This window comes from Leptidea sinapis, chromosome 43 (genome assembly GCF_905404315.1).
Source record: "Leptidea sinapis chromosome 43, ilLepSina1.1, whole genome shotgun sequence".
In the NCBI taxonomy this organism is placed as follows: Eukaryota; Metazoa; Arthropoda; class Insecta; order Lepidoptera; family Pieridae; genus Leptidea; species Leptidea sinapis.
Genome location: NC_066307.1, coordinates 1,138,033 through 1,163,953, shown reverse-complemented (window position 1 = coordinate 1,163,953; position 25,921 = coordinate 1,138,033). Strand labels below are relative to the sequence as shown.

The window sequence follows — 25,921 nt, the reverse complement described above, 5'->3', positions numbered from 1 at the left end:
TTTGTAACAAAACTCCTTGTAATAGTTACTATTTTGCATTTTGTTAAATTTACAGTGTTCAAAATAAATTTTTAAAAAAGGTTATGCGTGTTTCGCTTATACTTAATCATAATTTAATGTAATTCTAAGTATAAAATAAAGTATATACAACATATTCAAATACAATTAGACTTCTTATTGGCATTGCAAACTAACATTATTTGGTTCGATATAATAATATAATAGTTAGACGGTGTCTTTTTCTAAGGCTTCCGACGGCGACATTGGCTTAGCACCGAAAGGGTATAGATCAATGCTTTGAACATGAGCCCTCACGGACACGCCGGGAGATATCCCGAGGTAGTCATCGCCAATATTACGTATAATTGTTGTACCGGGCTTGCTGTGCTTTATATTAAACCCAACAGCGAACTGAGGCTTAGATTTGGTATCTTCGTCGTCTGTTACAAATGTTGCTTGAGTGGGCTTTAGAGGCACGTAAGGTTTCTTCGTCGGCCTAAAGGGCTTGCTTGGAGGTCGCCACGGTTTGCCTGCAAGTTTTAACAATTACTAAGTTCTTTGTAGATGCGGTGCGATAGTTTTGTGCCATTCGGTGTTGGTGTAATAAAAACCAGTTTGCCAGTGAATAAGTTTTATTGCAAAAGCAATTTGTCCAAGCGTCTTCATACAGTGCAAATATTGATATTGTGATCTCGTATCCGTTCGAACTAAACGGAGACGTGTAATTATTATGGCAACAGGATCACTAGCGTCAATTTTTATGATCCGTGTTATTGGTCACCTGGGCCTTTTGTTGGTTTACTTCCAAAGCTAGCGTCCTCGTCATAGGGCCCGTCTGTTTTCTCTGAATCTATGGGTAATGGTGGAGATAGACCGTAACTGGTGGTGTCAGAGTCTTCGGAGCTCGCTGAGTTGGATGATGGGTCGGGTCTGTTTGCGTCTGATGAGGGATACGGGGGTGGCTTCACGTGACCTGATGCAGCCGTTCCATCTGGACCTTGAAAAACAAATTATAACGTAAATGTGGCACAGGCGTTGCAGTTCTAAATTACTTTTCTAGCCTTGTAACAGCTCTAAGCGAATCGCTTGTTTCCATGCTTAATAGAATGAAACGGAAGTTAACTTAGCTTACTGCGACATAATTTGTTACTTGAAATTACATGCATATGAGACATTCTATCTTTAAGAGTGATGTGCAGTAAGTGAAGAAAGTACTTTCTTGCTGCACTTTAAGGTGAACGCACTTTTCTTTGAGGAACCAATGCCAATCGGCCTAGAAATAACTTGCAAGGAGGTTCATTCCGGTATGGTTGCGCAAGGAAAGAGTTCCTTGAAAACCGGGCTATGACGGAACGCCATACAACGATATGGTGCTGACGATGATATTTCAGTTTGTTGCGTTTAGTGCAATGGTAAATTTGAAGGTCGGTCTAAATAATATATCTAGTTATAGACGTACCAAGCCTCAATAAACAGCACCATAATATAACTTCTTAACCAATGCAGCCCTTAAGATTTAAGAAGGCGTCTACAATACTGTGATGTACGTCACTTGTAATTCAACTTTAAAGATAACTCATAAGACCCACTCGGCACCGGATCATCATCATCTCGTCGTTTGGCGTCTACTCATCATCGACAGTTGACTGCGGGTAGAGACTATGTAAGTGTCAGCACTGGCAACGCGCAGTCAAAGCAAAACAATCCTGCGATCCTCACTAATAAGTGGACGGCATGTGAGCAAGGCTTTCCGATGACGTTACGGAGTTGATGTAGCGAACGTATATCTCTACAGATTCATATAAATATAGAAAAAGTACACGGCGAGGCGGAACCTTATCATATTTTGCGTCGCTTGACACTTTTCATCGTGGCAATGTAAATCGCCCCAATTGAACAACGCTGCTAGTAATTTGGAAGATTGCTTGTGTGGCGCTCACCGATACTCTGGCTCATTCTCGTGAATATTTTAGGTGAATTAGTCTAGGAGCTGCATCTCATGCCTGACGATCCGGCACTACTGATACTTAGTGCTGATATCCACGTAGGTAATAATGGATAGATCCTGGCTCATTTTCTGCTGTCTAGCTGTAGCTAGTGAATTTACTAGACGAATGACGCTTAAGATTTAATGTCAAAGTGACGAGCGATTGCCCTCATTTAGATTTTAGGATACTGGTATAATTCGAAGGATTACAAAAGCCATTGGACAGATCTTATGAATGGAGAACGAATAAAGGATGTTGCGTTACTTTTGAAGTAAAACTTCAGTAGGCGCGACTTGAGGTTAACCCTGATTTTTTTCTGACGGAAGTAACTAAGTGTTACTTGTAGTACAACAACGTTTTTAACCGTTAAAATGTTTCATGTGGCATCTGCGTAGCGGAGAGTGCAGTGATGGACGGTCTCCCATATGGTGGATCAATTTTAAATCCGCTGAATTTGGAAGACGCAATAAATTTTTCAAGTGACATGATGATATTGTGTGAAATAATTAATCATAGTATCATAATATATACCTTTAAATATGTCATCGCCTGTATCTGAATACGCTGGAGCTACAGAGGCAGACACCGGACCGACATCGTTGAACGTTGGGTCGTAAGAGCTGGGTATGGTTGGGAAGTACGGTGGGATGAAGGGGTCGTTGCTGTTCTTTACGATCCGGTAGCCAATACCGGGGCCAGCGATGTAGTGGACCGTTCTAGAAGTTAACGTGTATGTTAACATTATTTATATTAACAGAATTATGATCTAGTTAAAACTTATATTTATTCAAACAAAACAAATCTTACAACTATATTTGCAATACTATGATTACATTAAATAAAACAATCATTACGGGAAAGTGTACCAAGAAAACTCGGCAGGCCGTATCAGTCGTCACGCCAGCATTAAAGAAGTCATCTCCAGCTTATTTGCCGCTCTTAATATACCAGCTGTTTTAGAGCCAAATTTTATTACCCGCCGCGACGGCAAGCGTTGTAATGGAAAAACCCTGGTGGCTTGGGCACAGGGAAGGGCGCTGGTGTGAGACGTGACTTGCGTCGACACTCTGGCTCCTCCACATGTACAAGTTACTTCAGGTGCTGGGGCTGCTGGCTCGACTGCCGAAGACAGCAAATGTCACAAATATCTCGATCTCAGCGAGTCTTTCCGTCATCTTTGTGTGTTTGATGTTGAGACACATACGCAATAGGGCTACTGGCATTGCAAGAGCAGGCAGCTATTTCGATCAACAGATCAGCCTAGCTATTCACCGCGGAAATGCTGCCAGTATTCTTGGTACCTACACTTCCCCGAAATAATAGTTTTAATTCAATGTTATCATAGTACTAATTAGAAAAACTCAATTAATACGAAACTAAGCAGTTGACAAAAAGTGTATAATTCGCATATTGAAAATATAAGACTTAACATGAGTTTAACGTATGCATATCAACAGGTGTCTACATAATATACCAAAAAATAATATAAGACCATAGTGAAGCTTGTATAGGTTTACCTAACCCAGGGTGCCTGAAAAGCCCCTGAAAACGAGATCTGCAAAGGAACGTAAAGGAACGTTTACGAAAAAAATCTAATGCAAAAATACAGTTACAATTACACGCGTTTTAAAAGTGTTTTATTTAAATATGTAACACTTGCGTAAATCAAAGAAGATACAAGGTTGATCTAGTATTAAATATATCCGTACCTTTGAACGCCCTTATCATCCAGGAATGAGTAGGATCCTCGTACATTACCTCGTGAGTCGCTACTCTCCGTTCTCCGTTGATCTGGACCGGCTGATACAAATCTGTGATATACAAATATTTCAATATTGCATTAAAGTCCGCATTAAAACAACTCCAAAAATTTTGATCTCTTATTGTTCAACTAAGTTACCAATATACGTGGGTAACACTGAAAATGTTTCTAACTGGCCAGTTAGTAACATTGCTAATGAAAACTTGTTTGGAATTTCAATTTTAGAACTCTAAACCTAACCTAACCTAATGTAGTATATTGCATTCATTTGTCATTTGTTTTTGTGAATTGGCGGCAAATCTAAAACTCTTGTTACACGTGAAAATGATCCTAACGCGAGAAAATTTTTGGGCAATGATTTATTATGACTTTCGTTGTGGGCTTACTCAACAACAAAGCTATAGGCTGTGATTAGCATTTCTCAATGAAGCCTCATCTCGTGGGTTACACACTACACTACAGTATTTACAATTGGTTTAACGAGTTTAAGCGTGGCCGTCGCAATCTCAATGATGATCCGCGTGATTTGACATCGTCACAGGTGATGAAAGCTGAATATATTGCTACGAACCCGAAGCTGCATATATTGCTATGAACCCGAAACCAAAAGACAATCAGCTCAGTGGGTGTTTCCTTTCGAGGATCGGCCAACTAAGGTAAAAAAAGGAAGAAGTCAAGGAAAAAAGATGATTGCCTCATTCATTGGTCGGAAAGGTCATTTCAATTTGCCTGTTGTCTTGGAAAAAATTCGACAGCAACGCCCTCGAAGCAGGATCCTCCTTCACCACGACAATGCTTCAGCGCACTCCGCAAAACGGACTGTTGAATATTTCACTATGGCAGGTGTCGAGATAATGAGTTACCCGCCATACAGTCCTGACCTGGCGCCCTTTGACTTTTATTTATTCCCAAGAACTAAAGATTAAATTCGAGGTTTTCGCTTTACGAGCCTTGTCATCTTCAGGGTGAAAGCGTACGAAAATGCCTTAGAAGAGCCCCTAAGGAAGAATGGGCCCACTGCTTTTCTCAGCGGATCCATCGAATGCGACGATGTGTAGAGAGGAACGGAGATTACTTCGAAAAACAATTAAAGTATTGGCAACTTTCTACATTAAGCCGTTTTTCATTTTCTAAACAATTTCAGTGTTACCTAGGTACTTTTAAGTGTTACTGTTAAGGGTTTCACCAGGGCTTTGCAAAAAACGGTATTGTTTCAAACTTAATGAATTAATTCAGTTCTAAATCCTTGTTAAAGATTAATTCAATTAACAATATCGACAAACGATCTTCATGTCTGTGTGTTTCTCTTGAGACAAATTACTCTTAACAAGATTTTAAGAACTGATTCTGTCTAAAACTTGAATTTTCGCAGAAATAAATTTATAGCTATTTAAGATCAGCATTTAGGGCGGAATGTAAAAAAGTGAAAAATTCCGTGAATATCTCGTGCACCTAGGGTTTTGTATTTACTGTTAAACTAAGTATAAAAAGGCATTAAATAACAGTGTCCTTTTCGAAGATAGGAAATTGAACAGTACACTTTGCTATCAATATTATATAGGCGTTTAATGTCATGGTTTTACACTATACTATAAAGATTAATAACAATACTATATATAACATTTAAATAGTTCCTTTCGTTGTGTTGTGGAGCCTTGTTTCTTACCAAATGACAGTTTTCATTTAGATCCATTAGAGCCATTTCAGACTGACCCCGTAGTAACTCCTTTAAGCGGTAAAAGAGATGCAAGTGCACTAAACCTTCTAAAAGCAATATGTATATAATATAATATTAAGTTTACTGTAGTACAAGTCTTCCTTAATTTTAATTTGAAATAATTCGTTGTTCAAAGTAATAAATATTCGCAAAAAGATCTGGTTTGATGGCTCATGCAATAACTTGAATAAATATAGTCAATAATTACATAATAGAAAACCTGACCTGTAAGCAGACCACATAGTGAGAAATAAAACAATAATTAACAACATTATATTAAAGATAGATTAAATGGCCGTATCTTATGATTAATTTATTTTAGAAGCTGTTTTTGTTTGTATTTTTATCAATTCAAATTCTTAAAATGTTTTGACAGACTGATTTTAGCATGATTCTACAAACTATAAAGGTACTTGATTACAGATACGAATACCTGTAGGAGCCATCCAGACCACGTTGAACGGCTGATCTTCCTCTTGCCTTGCTTTCACCTCGCACAAGGGGTGCTCTATGGAAGGGGGAGCCAATGAGATTTGGAGAGTCAGGGTGCGCCGAGGATACGTGGAAGCCTGTGTCTTTACCAGCGATGTAGGAGACATCGTGACGCTCACCTATATCGTCAACGAACGAGTACTGGCCTGTTGAGCATAAAATAAAATGTTTTTTTTCTAGGTTGGATTTTTAGATCAATTATTGTACTTCGAAATCAATCATAAATTTGAAAGAATATGTTTCAAACCTGGGAAGAGCGGATTCAAGAAAGTCAGCGGGACTTTTTTTTAGATAAATTACATTAGATTTAATATTTATTTCATAAAATAGCTTGGTAATAATCATTCTATTTTCTAGGTGTGTTATTGATCATAAAGTCATAGTAATTAATATTACGGAAACGTTTATTTACCACAAAACTTTTTAACAGCAGTATTAAATTTGAAATAGATGTATTTTGTGCATTTTCAGGAATCCTGCTGTATGTCTTTAAGACTTACTAATTCAACTCATGAGTATTGCATAATATGTTGATGTTAAGTTATCGTGGCTTCGTCACACTCGAAAATGCCACTACTTGTGGCGGTGACGTGGGGCGGGTCGTTCCCTTCCCTAAAATATGGTTGAGGGAGGCGATGGCTGGTCTATGTGTCATGCTTCGAACGGGCGATACTTGAGGTGGCAGGATGATCCTTGTATCAAAAACTCTACTTATTAAAATTAAAGTTATTATATTTTTTTTCAATCGCAAATAAAATGCTCGCATAATACCTTATTTACTTACGATGTGTGTATGGATGGATATGTCGCAGGTATATTGTTAAAGCCGTGATATTACAATTTCATTAGTGATATTAAACTTAAACGGTAGATTGTCAATCGACATCATTTCTTACAATTTAACGGCCTGGTTTTAATGTCATTGTAATGTCACGGGTATGCTATAGGGATATTACTTCATTTAATATTATAAATGTGAAAGTTTGTATGTCTGGATGTATGTTTGAACTTGTTTAACGCTAACACTACTGAATGGATTTTGATGAAACTTTGCAATAATATAGCTTACACACCAGAATAACATATAGGCTATAATTTATTAAAATATTGTGTGAATTATCTATACATTTAAATAAAATTGGAGTGTCTGTTTGTTATATTGAAATAACCGTTTTTTACTAAATGTACATTATGAATACATATACACCAAAATAACATGTTTTACAATTTTTGTCTGTCTGTCTGTTTGTTCCGGCTAATCCGGCGACTTTTATTAGCAGGTAGCTGAGGTAATAAGGAGTAACTTAGGCTACGTTTATTTTAGAAAAATAAAGCAATGTCCAAGAAACGGTCTAACTCTAAAAATAATTTATATGGCAAAACAACGTTTGCCGGGTCAGCTAGTAATATAATAAATTTAGGTATATTACAAATGTAGTCAGTAAAGGCCTGAACACTGCGACTGGGACTTTATTATAGTGTATTCATTTACCCATGAAGCTATTAGGTATAACTACGGCGCCATTCAACTTAAAACACAAAAAGCTTACAGGTTACTGCATTACGCCAGAAAAGAGCTACGCTGTGGTTCCAACCCAGTAGGCATTCTATGTAAGCAAGCCTCCCAATGGTCTTATTTAAATTTTACAGACCAAGTCCCAGTACAGGTGAAGATTTTGGGACTAACACTTTTCGTTTTCTTCAAATTTTTATTGTAAATCTAGGAAGTAAGTGCGTAAAACAATAACATCACCCTACTTACCTTTCACATCACCCCTACTGTCAGCATTTTCATTCTTCGAATATGTCCTTGTGTCAAACTTGAACGAATAGCTCGGGTCTTCATTAGGATCGAAGTACGGGTCATCTTTATTTCCTATTGGACCCCGCGGTCTTTGGTCCAGGTCGATCTTACGATGTACATTGGGTCCTTTCGCACGAAACCTGACAGAAAATGTGATTATTATTAAAATATAGTTTAGTAGTTATGGGGATGATAATCGTAAATGGGTCCAGCATCAAACGGTACTCAGAATCTCTCTCAGAATTTTGTGAATTTGCCTGAAATTACCTTTGTGATACGAGTTTGGAGAATTGATATCAATGACAAATTAATATCTGGCTCACTTATAACACAAATATGTGAAAACAAAATTTTATGAAAACATAACAAAACAAATTGAAATTAAAAACATAACAAATTGTTTAGATTTAGAAGAGCAACATCTCAAGTAAATTTCCTAATATGCAAATACTGGGGTGGAGCAGGTTATCAACTGTAAAGTAGATCCTGTAGATGCCACAACCTGAGAGTTGAACAAAGCATACTAGATTTTATGACGATACGTTATTCGAACGGTTAGCTCAGTTGGAAGAGCACTAGCACGGAACGCGAGAGGTCGTGGGTTCAAGTCCCGCATCGTTCATAAAGACGTTTTGTTTTCTCATTTTATATTGTTTTTCTTAATACATTATATTCCCCATATTAACGATCTACCTCACCTTGAGGGAAATAATCATGGAATAATACTGTTTGCGGATGACACTTATTTCATTTTTAAAGCTAAACGTAGCAAGTATTTGTTAAGATTCGTTTTGCTTAGTGTAAGGAAGCAAATATTTATTTAATTAAATATAAAGGTAGTCAGAGATTATAGTCTTTATATAATTAATTATTTATATTCAGCCACTCTGTTATAATTTGTAATCACAATACAATTTTGGTTCTTGGCTATAATATTTTTTTATTTAGAATTACTACTAATTGCCGCGATGGCAAGCGTCCTGATGAACGACCCTGGTTGCTTGGGCACGGGGAAGGGAGCTGGTGTGGGACGCGACTTGCGTCGACACTTTGGCTCCTCGACTCACTCTTACATTTTTATTTTAGTTAACCCGACGTTTCAAGACCTTTCCAGATCTCGGTTTCGGTCCTCCTGAATTACACGCGTTTTAATCCTTTAAAAGTGTTTTATTTAAAAGTACTATCTTCGCGCCTCAATAAGGCTACTGGAAACCCAAGCGCTGGCAGCTATTTCGGTCAACAGATCAGCCTAGCTAACCAACGCGGAAATGCTGCCAGTATTCTTGGTACGCTTCCACGTAATGATAGTTTTAATTTTATGTAGTCATAGTATTATAAATATAATTGTAACATTTGTTTTGTTTGAATACCATACAATAAAATGTGAAAGTTTAATTTGAAAGGATTAAAAACCGCTAGTTATATTAATTTGGAGGAAAATGGTTATAACTAGAGTGGCATTTCGGTATTCAAAGTCAATTTAGGCCTAAAGCCAAAGTAGACATATGTCTACTTTGGCTTAGCTCGCACAAGTCCAACATAACGACGTCTTAGGGACAACTTAGTCTATAAGCAGAACAAAAAAGAAATCAATAATTCCTTGCGTCATCATGTTGTTTGACTTTTTCAAGATTTTAGCTGAAAAAGTGAAAATACAACTACAAATGAATAACGTATAGGAATAATGTCAGTTTATGTAGCTGGATTATAACTAGAGAATATTTTCTATTGTTAAATTTTGTTTAAGAATAACTGATTGTAATGAAACGTGCGCTAAACTTTTGTGTTGAGCTGTCTTACCTTAAGCTCAGCCGTCAAATGACTAGAAATACGAAATCAAAGATTGTGCTAACTTGACTCGACTAAATATTTAACTAATGTTTAACCCTAAATGAACTTGTCGTGTCGGGAACTCATTGTACGTTCACCACACGTAGTTTTACGTAAGTAAAGTCTGAGCAAAGTCTAAGTAGCCCCTGTAGATGTAGCCTAAGTATTATGCTATGTGTGTTTGTACGGAAGGCTTCGTCTGCAGTTCAGACTCGTACTTCACCGGTTTCTTAGTGATCTGTAGTGATTAATAAATAAATAGATGTCACGATGATATTGTACTCATAACCAAACCAGAACACGTATCTATTTCATGTGAAACAATTATCTTTCCGCGCAGGAAGTAAGCCGTACACCATATTGTGTTTAGAAATGATTTGGTGTTAACAATATTCTCATAATTTTACTTTCATTGGAAAAATATGTTCTTAATAAATATGTATATAATAAGATAAATTGTTACGCTCGGGATATCTGAATTCTTTGCGGTAATATACATTTTTTTATACTTAGTAGGTGTCTCACGTTTATTCTCTATTTCTTAAATTTTCTAAAACATTTTTAAAACTTCATAATAATATCAAAAGCAAATTGTTTAACACCTGCATTCTACCCGTTATGGGCTACATATCATGGACTCTAACTCATGAAATGACTAGTATACTCGCAACTTGCCAATATGCTATGGATAGAAGCATGCTGAACGTGAAAAGATCAGAGATCCTAAAAAAACCGCGTCATCAGAACCATTGATGTCAAATCCAAAATTGGAAGACTCAAGATCCAAAAGGAGATGGACTGGGCACATGGTAAGAGGACATGACAAATTAAGGAAGAAAGTTACTGGATAGTATCGCTGGGAATGGAAAAGGAAAAGAGGTAGACCCCAGAGAAGATGGGATGATGATATCAGAGAAGTGGCAGGAGTAAGTGGAACAGAGTGGTTCAAAAAAAGACACGAATAGAAACGGTTGCAAGAGGCGTTTGCCGATTTGCAAACAATCCACAAACAAACAAAAAATAGTACTAGATAAATAATATAACTACTACTTGGGCACGGGTAAGGGCGCTGGTCTGGGACGGGACTTGCGTCTACACTCTGGCTCCTTCTCATGTCCAAGTTACGTCAGTTGGTGCTGAGGCTGCTGCTTCGACTGCCGCAGACAGCAAGCGTCGCAAATATGTCAGTCTTATGAGTCTCACATCTTTGTGCCGTTTGGTGTCGAGACACTCGGCCTGAGGGGCCCAGAGGCGCGGAGAATGTTCAAAGTACTATCTTCTCGCCTCAATACTGGCAACCCAAGCGCTGGCAGCTATTTCGTTCAACGGATCAGGTTCAATGCTGCCAGTATTTTTGGTACGCTTTCCAGTAATGATAGCTTTAATTTTTTGTAATCATATATTGTAAATAATAAGTTACTTTGATTTTAATGTTTTATGTTTGTTTTAGAGTATTTCTAGTAATCTAAGTTAGTTAAGATGTGAATAAAGGCTATACTATTATTTAATTATTTGTTGTCTCACTTTTATACGCTAAACACATAAAAATTTATATATATATATATAGAATCTGAAGATACCATACCCTCTGGGTCCTGCAGTGTAAACGGTCTCCTTCACCTCCTCAGTTCCTGGCTCCCTGGCACCGAACCTACCACCCACGACACCGTTAGAGTTACCTCTGGCCAAGTGGTAACTAGCACCACGATCTTTGTTCGCATACCTGGAGTCATAAATAAATTTAAGGAAATTATCTCATACTATTTTCATTCATCTATTTTGTATTTTATACAAATCGGTTCAGCCGTTTCGGAGGAGTTTGGTAACAAACACCGCGACACGAGAATTATGTATATTGGATTTTACCCTAGCAACGTACACGAGAAACTGTTAAAACACCTGAAAACTATTAAATAATTAGAAATATATTTAATTAACTTCCTTGTGCGGTGTTTCCGGGACGATACGACACGGGTACCTTCAAAAGAAGCGCGTACACCTTCCTTAAAGGCCGGCAACGCTCCTGTGATTCCTCTGGTGTTGCAAGAGATTGTGGGCGGCAGTGATCACTTAACAACAGGTGAACCGTACGCTCGTTTGTCCTCCTATTCCATAAAAAAAAAATATGACTTAAAAACAAGATGAAAAGCCTTAGCTTAAAACAATATTTAACTTGAACGTTATTTCGATAGGTCTAAGAACCAAAATAATATTAAATTTTTATAAAAATTTGTTTATTCCAATGTTAAACACCGACATATTTTACTTCGGATATTTTAATTATAAGTTTTTAGTTATAAGGTGACTTAAAAAGGCTTTTATTCATACAATGGCATATACTAACTGTCCTACCCTCAAAATATGCCTGAAAATAGTGACTAAGTATTAAATATATACTTTATTAGCTTAAGATTTATGTAAAACTTAGTCCTCCAAAAAATATCATTAAATATCTTGTAAAGTTGAGTTAAGCTCATCAAAATTAAGTAATAATGAATTATTATCATTAACATTTATTAGCTTTGAAAACCGAGGTTATACCATTCAAATCTTTTATTCCCATTTCAACTAGATTAATTAAAATAAAATATATTTTAAATGATTACAACAAAGTCAAAGGTATCATTTATTGTTTAGTTTAAGTTTTAAAATAACTTAATTAAAATAATAATTATAGTTCAATTAATAGTTAGTTGATATATAAATATAGAAAATAATAAAACAAACCCGAAGTCGAAAGATCCATCGGTGTTCACGTTATTATATTCACCATCGCTAACCCTTGACTTTCCCGGTATCACTTGAGTCCTGACTATGGCACACACACATACAAAATGCACACAAGTCCAGAACATTTTTACTGTAATTATAACAAACTACACATACTACTAAAAGCTCATGAGGTCGGTAACTGACTATGGTTTTAAAAAACTACGATCGTCTTATATAGAAATTGAGGTAAAAACCAGCAGAAGCTAGGCTCCGTGAAAATGGCCGGATATCATTGTTATTTATGATAGGTTGCAGTCACAGTTCACGCTAAGCGATGATTAAATTTTACAGTGTAATATAATTATATATATTACATTATATATATATAACATAAGAGAATAAAGTTGATCATATTTTACAATCATACAATTTAAACACACTAGGGGCAGAATAATTATAATCACCAGCTCGTTTTTTTACGATTTACGTTTAGTTTGATTGAATGCTATAATTGAGATCAGGGAATATCAGAACTATGAAAGAAACTGATTTTAGATTATCGATTGTTAAAGTTATTTAATATTTATCTAGAGGTACCACACACAACAGACAATAATTTCTAACAAAATTGTCAAAAACTGAGCATGTAACTTTGTGGTAAGCCCTGCCCATTTGGGCTGCGCGAGATACCAGCGAAGGTGGTTGGATCATGTCGCCGAACCCTTCTCCTTATTCACAATATTTGCATAAAAAATTGATATTTTTGAATTTTTTAAAACTTACTGATGTGACCTTAGGCATGGGGACATTGCATTTTGCGTAATTTTTCAATAGCTAGAATGAAACATTGAGCCACATTTCGAGGGTAATGACAAAGATGTTTCATCAAATATGTATATGAAATTCTATTTGTAGTTTATCTGTATGTTACCATCTTTGTATCTTTGTTGAATCACATCTTAAGTTAAAAAAGATTATAGCTGAATATAGCTATAGCTAGCAGTGTGTGCGTGGCTGATTGCTTTGAGTGGTTCCGAGATGTGTACGAGTTATGAGGGTCGCAACATCCTCTTTTCTGTTTCAACCAGGAACGAGATGTTTTGTTCTTATTATAATGCTATAATTGATAATTAACCGTGTAGTTAATGAGACTGCTTGGAACAATGTTAGTTTTTAAATTATAATAGAGAGTATTTTGCTACTGTTGGAAAAACGAATAAATTTAATTATATGTAACATCCACTGGTGTATTGTTCAGCGTTTGACAAAAATCCACGAGTGGCTATTACATATAATTAAATTTATTTTGTATTCTTTGTTAACTTCTTATTCGCTGGATAGTAATTGTGTTCATTACTTGCAGGGCTATATTTAGCTTCAGAAATTCGTCACTGGTCGTGTACTGCTGCTTTCCTATAGTGATTTCGTTCAGTAATCCCTTTCTGGCTTTTGAATTCAAAATTAACTGATTAGTTAGTCCATCTCATGCGCGCTCTGCCTCGTGTTCGTGACTCAACCCTTTCTCGCACCACAATGCGTTCGATGAACGACTCTACTCGTCGTGAAACGGGTTGGAAGAAAGTCCGAAATTGTACAGTGTACAATAGACGCTGTTTGATGTCGGCATTTCAACGTATGTAAAGGTTGATATGAAACTCTGTCTACGATATCACTTCTCTTCATCATGAGAGCATCTATCCTCTCCCGTTTCCCTTAGGGTTCAGTTATTTGCGGCTTTAAGGAAAACAGGGTTTACTAACGCTCTTACAAGCAGAATTTTAATGGCTTTTGTTGTGTTGCGGTTTCTCTTTCTGAAAAGCACCAAGGGCATTCTCTCCAATGTATATCGCAGAGGTACTAAGAGCAAATCTAATAAAATCTCTTGCTCTGATATTTTTTTAGTTTCCTAGGATGAAGCAGGCTTGTCACGATTGTTCTGGCCACCGTCTTTGCGGATATTCAAGAAGTCCATCTTCTATACGATAATTGGACTATCACATCACCTTCGAAAACCAAGCTTACTTTTAGTTTAAAAAACTAACAAAAATACGCTTTAATAGCAAGCCAAACTAAAAAGTACGAAATAATTTACAAAACTATTTTTAAATATGGTGACTTTGTTCTCTACCGACACAAAGTGCACTGTTGTTATTGTCGTTAAAAAATTCTCATCATATTCATTAAATTTAATTTATCATTCTTCATTTAAGTCTCAAAACAGTATCTTATAATAATTACAAACTCAATTTCATATAGTATCGTATATTTCGACGATTTTTTTACCATCCTGGGGCATACTGGTTACGATAAACTCCTGGATATTTAAAATATTGTTTTGTGACCGGGCCTTTAATATGTGTACAAATTTTTGAACGTTTTAAAGTTGCTTGATTATAATTCCGTTAAAAAGGGTGCATCAAATATAATGCAAATAAATAGTTTATAGGTTGTTGTATGGAAAATGCAGATTTAAGGTTTCGTATGAATTTATTGTTATTAGCGTCCGGCGTTTGTTATTCACTTCCTCGTTTACAAATGTTCGCTAGAACCTTGATTCTTCACAATACGGCAATATGTCTAATTGTGATCATATCTTTAATTGCCGAGTTCACTCATCGTAAAAAAAATCATATGAATTATTTGAAAATAATAGTAACTTGTGTATGAATAATGATCAGGACGCTGTGTTCAAATTCTCCTCTAAATATAAGCAACACTCATCACAGCAAGAAAGCAAGTGGGTTATTCGAAAGTGATCATTGTTCCCCAAATTTTCTTACAACACAGAAAACAAATGAAAGATACTTAAGAAATAGATATATATGTAAAACTTTCACATTTACGAAATTTTTGAATATGGTGAGAATTTTTGTGGCGTTCCCCCACAGTGCGATTTTCAAGGAACTTTCTTCCACGTACAACTAAGCTAAGGAATGAGCTTCCTTGTGCGGTGTTTAGTACCCCATGTATATGGTCCTGGAAAAAAATTTAAAAAAAAAGCGCGTTTCTACAAGGCTGGCTGACCCTGTTTTAAAGGTACGCTGTTTTGATTCCTCCTCCTTCTCCTTTGGAGGAGGATCTCTTGGGAGAATGTGGGCGGCGGTAATCACTTAACACCAGGTGACCCATATGCTCGATTCTCATCCTCTTCAATAAAAAAAAAAAATCACATCAATACCAAGTCACTTACCGAGCTCACAACTTACGAGCGTTCAAATTATTGAAGTGATACATTAATTATATTTTTTAAACTACTTAATAATTAATAACACTATTTATATAAAAAATAATAAAATAAAACTTAAATAATCTAATAAAATTAATTAATTACAAATAGTTACTATCATTAAGAACGCTGTCGGCAGGTAAGGTGCCCATGAAGCTGGCAACGCTACTTCTTTGTATGGTCAAACTTATCCTGTGACAGAGGTACGTACCAGATCTTGGGTCACCTGTTAAATCGGTTAGACGCCTGGATAACTCTGTTATGAGTTTTTGTGCCGATGAACCCCAAGCACCCATCGTCTCCACCCCAAAGGGAACAAAAATGTCTCCATCACCGAGTGATGCATATTTCCTCTGCTTTAAGTTTTCGGCAGTTTCCGCCGCTGCACCTGCCGCTCTAGATGAATGTTCAATATGAGAGGGGGCTAGCGTGCCCACACAAGTCGAATCCCACACCAGCGGCTTTCCACGTCTGCAAGGAATTAACGTCATGCCATCAGGCCTCTTACCATCATCACGTGAAATTCCATTGGGCTATAAGATAGCCGGCACGTTGACGGTAGTAAAGGCCCGACGCAAGACGTCGCTTAACGCGGCATGGCAGGAGTGACGGCCCGCACTGCGGCGGCAAGATAAGGGATGGTGACCAAAGCTGTCTACATTGCCTCCGCAACGGCACATATGGGGAACTTTTCTAGGGATACCCAGGTGTAAACCAACTGCGAATGAGAAGCTGAAATTATTGAGAAGCGTCCCTATGTTAGTCGAAAGAATCTCGTTCGCTAGCAGCAATAAAACGCATTTTTTTTTTAATTATTATTAAATATTGATATTTTTTTTAAGTGTAGTCAAAAGCACTGGTGCATCACTCGATAGTAATTCTCCTACTCCGGTGTATCGATGCCCTCGGCTTTGCCTCGCTTCTACAAACTTGGCCCTCGTGAGAACGTTACTAGTTATGTGAGACGCAATATTGTTGCAATGCATTTACTACCAACATACTACCAATTTAGTAGTTATATGTGTTATATAATGTATTATTGTAATTGTAATATGTGAGTTACAAACAACAATTTTATTAACACCAAATAACAATTTTATCTTGTGTTTTGTTGATTCTACTTAAATTTACCTGCTCAATATGAAAATGGTTGAATGATATTTTTTTTAGTATGCCTCAGACCTGCGAAGAACGGACGCAAGAAAGTCAACGGAAGAAAAATAAGAGAGATCTTTCGAGGTTACGGAATATTTTCTTTTGGAGGTGTACGGAACCCCCAAAAGGATGCTGTCACTTAGCGGATCTTTCAAATTAGTGCGATTACGTAAACGAGTTATTTTAAAGGGGTCACTTGTATCGTAAGTTACGTTAAGCAGGAGCGGAGGTCAACAGGCACAATGGAAGTACGAAGGGCATCTCCCATCTTCATGCCTCGTTGGCTCCAACAACTTGTTATTGAACAACCTCTATGGTGGTTGTATGGTATTCATATTTTGTTTATATTGAGTAACGTGTTATAGATACCTATTGTTTTGGTTGTTTTATTATTATCTTAATTTTGTTCTGTATCCTATATCTACAAGTAGGTATATATAGTTCACATTAGGTTGAATTGCTGATTGTAATGTCAAAATAAAAATTTTTACTTAATATATTTGAATGATTTCAGGTTTTTTTTTTATTACAAATTAACTTAGAATTACTTATTAGTTTTTTATTTATTTACATTAGTGGGGCTGACAGCTATAATACAGAGTTAAATGTAAATGTTAATAAGTAAAGGCCATTTAAGAGCCACAATCCACTAAATATTAGAACGCTTCACACTTAAGTCTAGCTATAACATTTGCGAGATTTCAAACTTAAAATCTAGATTATATACAATACAATACAAAATTATTTTAGCTGATTGTACGTCGGAGCAGAATAAGTGAATATTATCCAAGTGTTTTAATTTATTGAAAATATTTAAAATGTGGTGGACAAATGCATTTGCTCTGAAATTGGAACGGCTACGATGGGACAGTGAGATTTTCTTTTCCAAGAGTGCTGGTATAGTACATATACACTAAATTTGGAATGGAGGTATGGACCATTGAATTGAGATTGACTATCGTCATCATTAATGAGATTGTCAAAAGTTAAATTATAAGTAATAAGGGATTCACGAAAAAAATCAATGGATTCATAAGTTTGAGTTTTGAAATTGTGTACAAAATTTAATTGTCTTATTGCCACGTCCTCTCTTGAGAAGGTCGCGGAATGGGGTAAGACCTTAGACCGAAACACAATAATGCTTACACATTACTGGCTTCACTTCAGAAATAGGCGCCGTTGTGCTACCCATAATCTAGCCAGCATCCTGTGCAAAGGAGCCTCCTTCTGGTATATTATATAATTAACATAGCACATACTATCAAAACATAAACTTATCTGTACATACATTTCATTTAAAATCATGAGAATGATATAATCAAGAAAACTAAACACGCCTCAAGTATCCTGGTATCGCATCTTGTTAGAAAAACTTGAGTAATTAATGACTATAGACACCTTATCTATTTACAATTGAATTTAGTAAATAAGCAGAGGTCGTGGGACAGACAGACGGTCATTATTGTTGATAGCAATCGACTATTTTGTTTACGCTTTATAATTTGTATTACGGGAAGCATTGTGTGCGGCGAAATATGAGAATATATTTTTTGTTATTTTTATTATTGACAATTTGGACATGTAAGTTACGGTATGGTAATTGAATGAATCGCTGGAGTATTGCCCAATGTAAGTGTGAACATTTCGATAGTGTCCCGTACTTGTCAAGAAATATATATTGTTGACAGTGACAGGTGGACAGGGTGAAGATGTCTATAAAAGGCGACGTCTCCCTGGCGTCGACACATTTCCGCTGCAACCGTTGACGAGTTAGATCGTTACTTTGCCGAATTACTGTTCGAATATTGGACATTGTGTTATTTGAAATTTATTCTTAGAAGCTTAGAGTTTATTTCATTTAAAGTTTTGTAACGGTTTTCATTTTACAGTTATTATTCAGACGTTAACTTTTTAGTGAAATATTAGTAGGTGGTATTAAAATTTGTTATAAAAAAACAACTGAAAAAACTCCTTTTGAGCTTATTTCCTAGAATATCAATTCGCAGACGATATTGTAATCATGGCAGAGACCATGTAAGACTTAAGCCATATGCTCGATGGCCTCAATACAGGTTCCCAAGGAGTAGGTCTCAAAATGAATATGGACAAGACGAAGATAATGTCAAATGCCCATGTGGCACCTACCCCCATAACAGTTGGGAACTGTTCTCTCAAAATTATTAACGAGTACGTCTACCTTGGACAAATAATCCAGTTGGGCAGGTCCAATTCAAGGAAAGAGGTCACTCGTCGAATCAAAGTCGGATGGGCAGCGTTCGGGAAGCTCCGTAAAATCTTCACTTTGCAAATACCACAGTGTCTAAAGACGAAGGTTTTTAACCAGTGTGTGTTGCCAGTGATGACATACGGAACGCAGACGTGGTCGCTAACTATGGGCCTGACGAGAAAACACGTGGTCGCTTAGAGGGCAATGGAGAGGGTTATGCTCGGAGTTCCCCTGCGAGAAATCCGAGATCCGTGGAGAACCAAAGTCACCGACTTAGCCCAATTATTGCGAAACTGAAGTGGCTCTGGGCAGGGCACATAGTTCGACGGAAAGATGGCCGGTCGGGCAGAAAATTGCTCAAATGGCGACCACGTACCGGAAGACGCAGTGATGGTAGGCCCCCCAAGAACGACGATCGTCGGAATACGCTGCCCTCGTCAGCGCAGGACCGGTTGTCGTGGACATCTTTGGAGTAGGACGTTCAACAGTGGACGTCTTCCGGCTGATGATGACTTGTAAAGGAAACAATAAATCCTATAGACACTTCGTTATGGGTACTTCGGTCTGTCAATACCCTTTTCCTGTCAAACTCCCTCAGCAATCAATTAACGTTTAATGTACCTAAATGTATTAAAATTTATTGGTATATTGCTATGGGGCAATGCAGCTGATATTAATACCATCTTTGTGCTGCTCAAGAGGGCTATCGCGCTATTTATAACCTAGATCCTAAAGAATCACTGAGAGAAAAATTTAAAGAAATAAAAATGTTGCCTCTCAAAATATTCTTGATAATGTAATGTATTTTCATAGGTACATTAGTCAACTTGATAAAAGCTGTCATATCCATAATGTTAACACCAGGAACAAACATAAACTGATTATGCCTGACTTTCCCAGAAAATGTTCAAAACAAAAGTATTACGGTATTCAAAGGAATTTTTAAGAAACGTTTGTGTGGTAAAGGTGACTAATAACATAACCATTAGGATACCACAGATTGGGAATAGAGAAACCGCTCTCAGGCTAATAAATAATAAATTATATAGTACTATTGTGTTACAAAATAGCAATTTTATTACGGATCCCTAATTTTGAAAAAAAAACATAGCCTATAGCCTTCCTCGATAAATGGACTACCCAACACTGAAAGAATCATTCAAATCGGACAAGTAGTACCAGAGATTAGCGCGTTCAAACAAACAAACACTGCAGCTTTATAATATTATTAGTATAGATAATATATTGTAACCATATTTTTATGAAAAAAAAAGAAACCCGCTGAGTTTATTTCTTCTTCTTCTCAGATCTGAGGCATTAATTTCCGAATGGGTGATGTTATATCCCATTTTGAATAAAAATATTTGAATTTGATTTTATAATGCTTATAACGATACTACTAAATTACAAAACATAAGAAGGATTACATAAAGTAAAAAGTTGATAGTATTTTGTTCAATCTCCCTTGGACCAAGTGTCTCGTCCATACACTTACAATATACTAGGGTTTATAGACACACAAAGCGAGCGAAAGGCAAGAACATCTCTAACAGAAATACATCAATATAGAAAAGGAAATAGAATGCTTTGTTACTGTAACCGATTTTGATTGGCAACTCTTAAGCGGTCAGCCACGCTTGGAACTAGTTCCTCAGTATTTGGAATTAGCTGACGCACACATTAAGAAATCACAATTGGTCACGCAGAATCGGGCTTTCAGGTCATCTATAACGCTAGACTATTCTATAGTCTCGACACCAAATGGCATATCGTGTACAATCATTGATACACACTAGTTACACTAACGCTATCTTGTGTCGTGTGGTGGATTGGGTGAAATTATTTCAAATAGTTCTTCCGAATACTACCCGTGATAAATATGGTGAAAGATCACATAGAATCGATGTCTCAACGCAATACTAAGGGACACTCTTTGCTGTATCAGACGATCCAACCGTTGATATTGGATCGCGAACATTTTCAGCAATTATGCATGCAGTCATGTCACACCTACTCCCGTAACAGTTAATTTAATTTATTTTAACTGTACTCTCGAAATTCTTGACGAGTATGTCTACCTTGGACAAATAATCCAGTTTGGTAGGTCCAATTTCGGGAAAGAGGTCACTCGTCGAATCCAACTGGGATGGGCAGTGTTCGGGAAGCTCCGTAAAATCTTCTCGTCCAAAATACCACAGTGTCTGAAGACGAAGGTGTGTTGCCAGTGATGACATACGGAACACAGACGTGGTCGCTAACTATGGGCCTTATGAGGAAGCTCACTGTTGCTCAGCGGGAAATGGAGAGGGTTATACTCGGAGTTTCCCTGCGAGATGGAATCAGAAATGAGGAGATCCGTGGGAGAACCATAGTCACCGACATAGCCCAAATGATTGCGAAACTGAAGTGGCAGTGGGCACATAGCTCAGCGGACAGATGGCCTTTGGGGCAGTTAGGTCCTCGAATGGCGATCACGTACCGAAAGGCGTAGTGTTGGGAGGCTCCCCACAAGATGGACCAACGATCTGGTCAAGATCCCCGGAGTAGGATGACCGATCGTCATGGCGATATTTGAGGGAGGCCTTTGTCCAGCAGTGGACGTTTTCCGGCTGAAATGATGATGATGATGATGCATGCAGTCAAATTGGTCGAGCTGATACTGGGATGCATATACATATTTGTAAAATGTATTTATTTAATCGATGTATTTATCCTCGTTATATATTCATTTCTACCATCTCACGGGTGGGTCGTTTCTAACTTTTGAAGAGACTGGTTCAACGTTTAAACCACAAGCAAAAGGTCGTCCAAGAACATCTAGGACCGACGACAATATTCAGAGAGTTATGCAGTCTGTACGAGGAGATCCACAAATGTCTACTCGCAAGAGATCGTCTGTCTTACACTTATCGAGACGAAGTTTGCAACGAATTTTAAACTTGGATCTTAAACTGCATCCTTACAAGCTGCAGTTAACACAAGAATTGAAAGAGTCTGACTTCAGAGCAAGGCTCGCATTTGCTAATGAAATGCTTAATCGATTTTCCAATTTTGACAATATCCTTTTCTCAGATGAGGCCCACTTCCATATCAATGGGTTCGTAAACCGTCAAAATTGTCGTTACTGGAACAGTGAGAATCCCAAACTCAAGCACCAGAAACCACTGCATAGTCCTAACGTGACAGTATGGGCAGCAATCTCTGGTAGAGGAATAATTGGACCGTTTTTCTTTGAAAATGCGCGGGGGCAAAAAGTCACTGTTAATACCGAACGCTATGTTGCGATGTTGGAAGGTTTTTTGGCTCCAGAGCTTGAAAATTCAAGAATAGTGAATTCTAGGACCTGGTTTCAACAAGACGGAGCTACCTGTCAACCATCAAATGACTCCATGGCGGTTGTGAAACAGATGCTCCCTAGCAGACTGATTTCGAAAAGAGGTGATATCCCATGGCCCCCACGTAGTCCAGACGTGACGCCTCCTGACTTTTTTTGTGGGGATACCTCAAGAACAAAGTCTACAGCAATACGAAAAACATCGATCAGCTCAAGGAGAATATCCGTGGTGAAATGGCAGCAATTACACCAGCATTACTGAAGAAAGTTTTCAATAACTTCCGTTTGCGATTAGAGGAGTGTCGTCGTAGAGAGGGTCATCATTTAGACGATGTTATTTTTAAAAAATAAACTTCAGTTATTTCTTAATAATACCTCAGTTTTATTTTAACTATACCTTTTGTATTTATTTTTTAATCAATATTTTAAATATGCACGTTCTATTGCGCCACATACAGGGTGCCAGGCTGCCAGTAAGTATATTGTATTAAATATATCGTTGTCTTGTACCCATAGTACAGGGCGTGCCTAGTTTGGGGCAAGATAATTTGTGTAAAAGTGTGTCAATATTATTATATTATTTATATTTAAATTACTCTCGCAAAATGTTGCTCGCACCGCTATCACTCCCTTAATAAACTCGAGCCGACTTAACACGGACTAGCTTACAGATCAGTCTCATTTAACACGTATAAAAATAATAAGCTACAAACACTACACATACACAATATTATACAGTTTTTGGTGACGTGCGCAGAATCAGACAAGAACCATGCATCATTATCTTCTATATTATCTACTTAACTATAGTAAGCCTTCTTTGTCAAAGTAGCTTTAATATATTGAATTTATGCTCAATGAGTATTAGTATACACTAATAATAAGCTAATATATAATTGCTGTAATTGATTTTGATTGACAACTCTTAAGCGGCCAGTCACGTTTGGAATTAGCTCCTTAGTTTTTGAATATTAGCTAATACACACATTGACAAATCAAAATTAGTCACGGTTAGACATTTTTGGGCTGTCAGGTGGTCTAAAGGCTAGTTCATGATTAGAAGCCTGAATTATGCTTCCGTCACTTTGAATCGTGTGCATGAGACATGTGTGTGTCATGGTGAAGGGTAGGAGCTATTTCTAGGACACTTTTATAGTAATAATTATAATGTTTATTTGCAAACATAGCTACCCAAGATTCACAGATATATCTATAATCAATGTTTCTTTAAGGAGCTAGAATTTAAAAGTCCTATTACAGCATAGGAGACTTGATCCTTCTTCTTCTTTGGATTATTTCCTTCTGCCTTGGTGATATTTACAGGGAGGTCTAATAATTAAATCAAAATATTATTTAGAGCTAGCGATGACGTTCACATAATTGGCTATACCAATAATACAACTCTAATTTTACAAGACTCAACATGGCAAATCTAACTGTCTAAAGCATAATTTTTTATCCTTAAATATTTTTAAAGAAATTCTAAAAGAAAAATTTAGTATGAACATAAAGAGAACTGTAATGGATACCTGCCTCCTGCCGAGTTTACTATATGGGCGTCAAACACATACACAAATAAAGTGAAACAGAGGTTACTTTCTACGCAGAGAGCAATGGAAAGAAGCATTCTCAAAATAAACAAAAAAATTAAAAATGAGTCCATACGACAAAAAACAAAAGTTACAGATGTACTGACACGAGCCCTGAAGCTTAAGTGGCAATGGGCAGGACATATTTCACGAAATACTGATAATCGATGGACAATCCTAACCACAAGATGGAATGGACCAACATTAGGGAAACGAAGAGTTGGCAGACCAAATAAACGGTGGACTGATGACTTAATAAAGATAGCAGGAAAAGACTGGATGCATAAAAGCAAAAGTCGAACACTATGGAAAAAACTGGAGGAGGCCTTTACACTAACGAGATCCACAACTCAAATAAATAGAAGCATACTTATGCGAATTAATCTTACTAACACCAAACTATTAGAATTATATCTTATCTACTAATAATTCGCATGTGTATAAAGAGTTTTGGATTATATGAGACTTTATTACTATTATTAAACACTTTCAAAACCAACTATGTATGCTTCCATAAATCCCAACCATCATCCCCTCCACGAAATCTTTCCTTAAAAATTCACTCCTGCCCTGATGACATAATTCCATGTTCTTGTGTTACTCTGAATAGGCTTAATGTTGTTCGGTATCTAGGTGTATACCTAGACCAAAGACTAACTTTTTCTGAACAAATACAATCTATTTCGTTAAGAATTCGTAAAACAATTCATTTTATGAAACTTCTACGGAATGGTTCTAGTAAGGAAACATTACTTCTACTTTACACCGCACTTTGCCGATCTCTACTCCTCTATTGCATTGCCTCTTGGGGTAATGCTGCTAAAACGACTCTTATTAAAGCAAAGCGGGCACAAAGATCTGTTTTAAAGGTAATGTTTCGTAAACGCTTCCGTTTTCCTACTTATTCGCTATACAAAGAGGCTAAGGTTCTTACGGTCAGGCAATTATATATTCAAAATGCCATAACTTCCTACCATAAAACATGTCAGACAATTTTTTTATCCCGAAATAATACAAACGAATTAAAATCCCTCATTATCTTGTAAAAACCAGTCTATCTCAACGTTTTCCTGCATATGCCTTTCCTTATTTATTTAGTCAAGTAAATAAGCTCCAAAATATAACTAATTTGTCTATATATGAATTTAAAAAGACAACTAAGGATATACTGCATTCACTTGACTACGACTCTACCGAAGCCTTGTTTAAAATAACCCACTAAGATTTTTCAAAACACACACTCACACAAACACATCACACACGCACACTCACACATACACTGCCAGATCAGTTTTTGGCCATTCTTTCGATTGGCATCGTAAGAGTAGGGGTGTTTTTTTACATTTAAGTCGGTTCGATTCCCAGACGAGGCAAGTAATTTTTAGAAAATCTTTCAATGTAGAATTACTAACTTTTAAAAATAACATCAAGTCTTAATTCAGTAAAATAGCCTATCTTCGATATTTAAGGTACTTTCCCTTCATGTCCCATAACTTTGGGACAGCCTGTATATTCATATATATTTAGTAAAGAACGGTTATTTCAATATTACAAACAGACACTCCCATTTTATTTATATGTATAGATTGGTATCAGAAAACAGTTGGTTTAGATATAAACACTGGAAAAAATAAATTAATGGATCACACGAAGTTATAACAGTTGACCAAAATACCATCGAATATGTTCAAGAATACAGATAGTTGGGCGAAATCATATCCCTCAAAAACCTTATCGACAAGGAAATAGAGCAAAGAGTGGCAAGTTCTAGGAGAAGATACAGGTCTTCAAAAAATATAGTGAAAACTAATGAAATCTCCCAGAAAATTAAGAGCAAAGTTTTCAATATGTGCATTCAACCTTGTATGACATATGATTGCCAAACATGGTCGTTAACAAAGAAAAATATGCAAAAATTGTAAATGTGCCAACAATGCAGTTAAAGAAGCACGATAAAGATCAAAAGGAAACACGAGGTAAGACTAACAAAAATCAAGAAGTAAACGAAATTAGAAAGGATAGACCACACTATAAAAGGATTAAAATGGCGATGGGCAGGATATACCTTGAGAAATGGACAAAAAA

At 36.7% G+C, this 25,921-nt stretch overlaps 1 protein-coding gene across 2 annotated transcripts; it reads right to left on the bottom strand.

Moving 5' to 3' along the window:
• Positions 1-12,494, bottom strand: LOC126977060 (uncharacterized). 2 transcript variants are annotated; one of them, XM_050825736.1, is made up of 8 exons: positions 12,321-12,494; positions 11,179-11,316; positions 7,722-7,903; positions 5,901-6,105; positions 3,698-3,799; positions 2,520-2,704; positions 782-997; positions 1-530 (listed from the first exon to the last, which is right to left on the bottom strand). In XM_050825736.1, the coding sequence occupies exons 1-8, from the start codon at positions 12,446-12,448 to the stop codon at positions 226-228; spliced, it is 1,461 nt and encodes a 486-aa protein (XP_050681693.1). In that variant the 5' UTR covers positions 12,449-12,494; the 3' UTR covers positions 1-225. The 2 variants fall into 2 exon arrangements, with proteins under 2 accessions (XP_050681693.1, XP_050681694.1); XM_050825737.1 differs by lacking the exon at positions 1-530 and having other exon boundaries at positions 615-997.
• Positions 12,495-25,921: the final 13,427 nt, after the last annotated feature.

What these genes read in the sequence shown, in the direction of transcription:
- LOC126977060 (XM_050825736.1), bottom strand. Translation starts at nt 12,448, where the DNA reads ATGTTCTGGACTTGTGTGCATTTTGTATGTGTGTGTGCCATAGTCAGG. An exon ending in GATGGATCTTTCGACTTCGG is followed by an intron (nt 11,317 to 12,320) that starts GTTTGTTTTATT and finishes TTATGACTCCAG; the next exon opens with GTATGCGAACAAAGATCGTG. An exon ending in TACACTGCAGGACCCAGAGG is followed by an intron (nt 7,904 to 11,178) that starts GTATGGTATCTT and finishes ATTTTCTGTCAG; the next exon opens with GTTTCGTGCGAAAGGACCCA.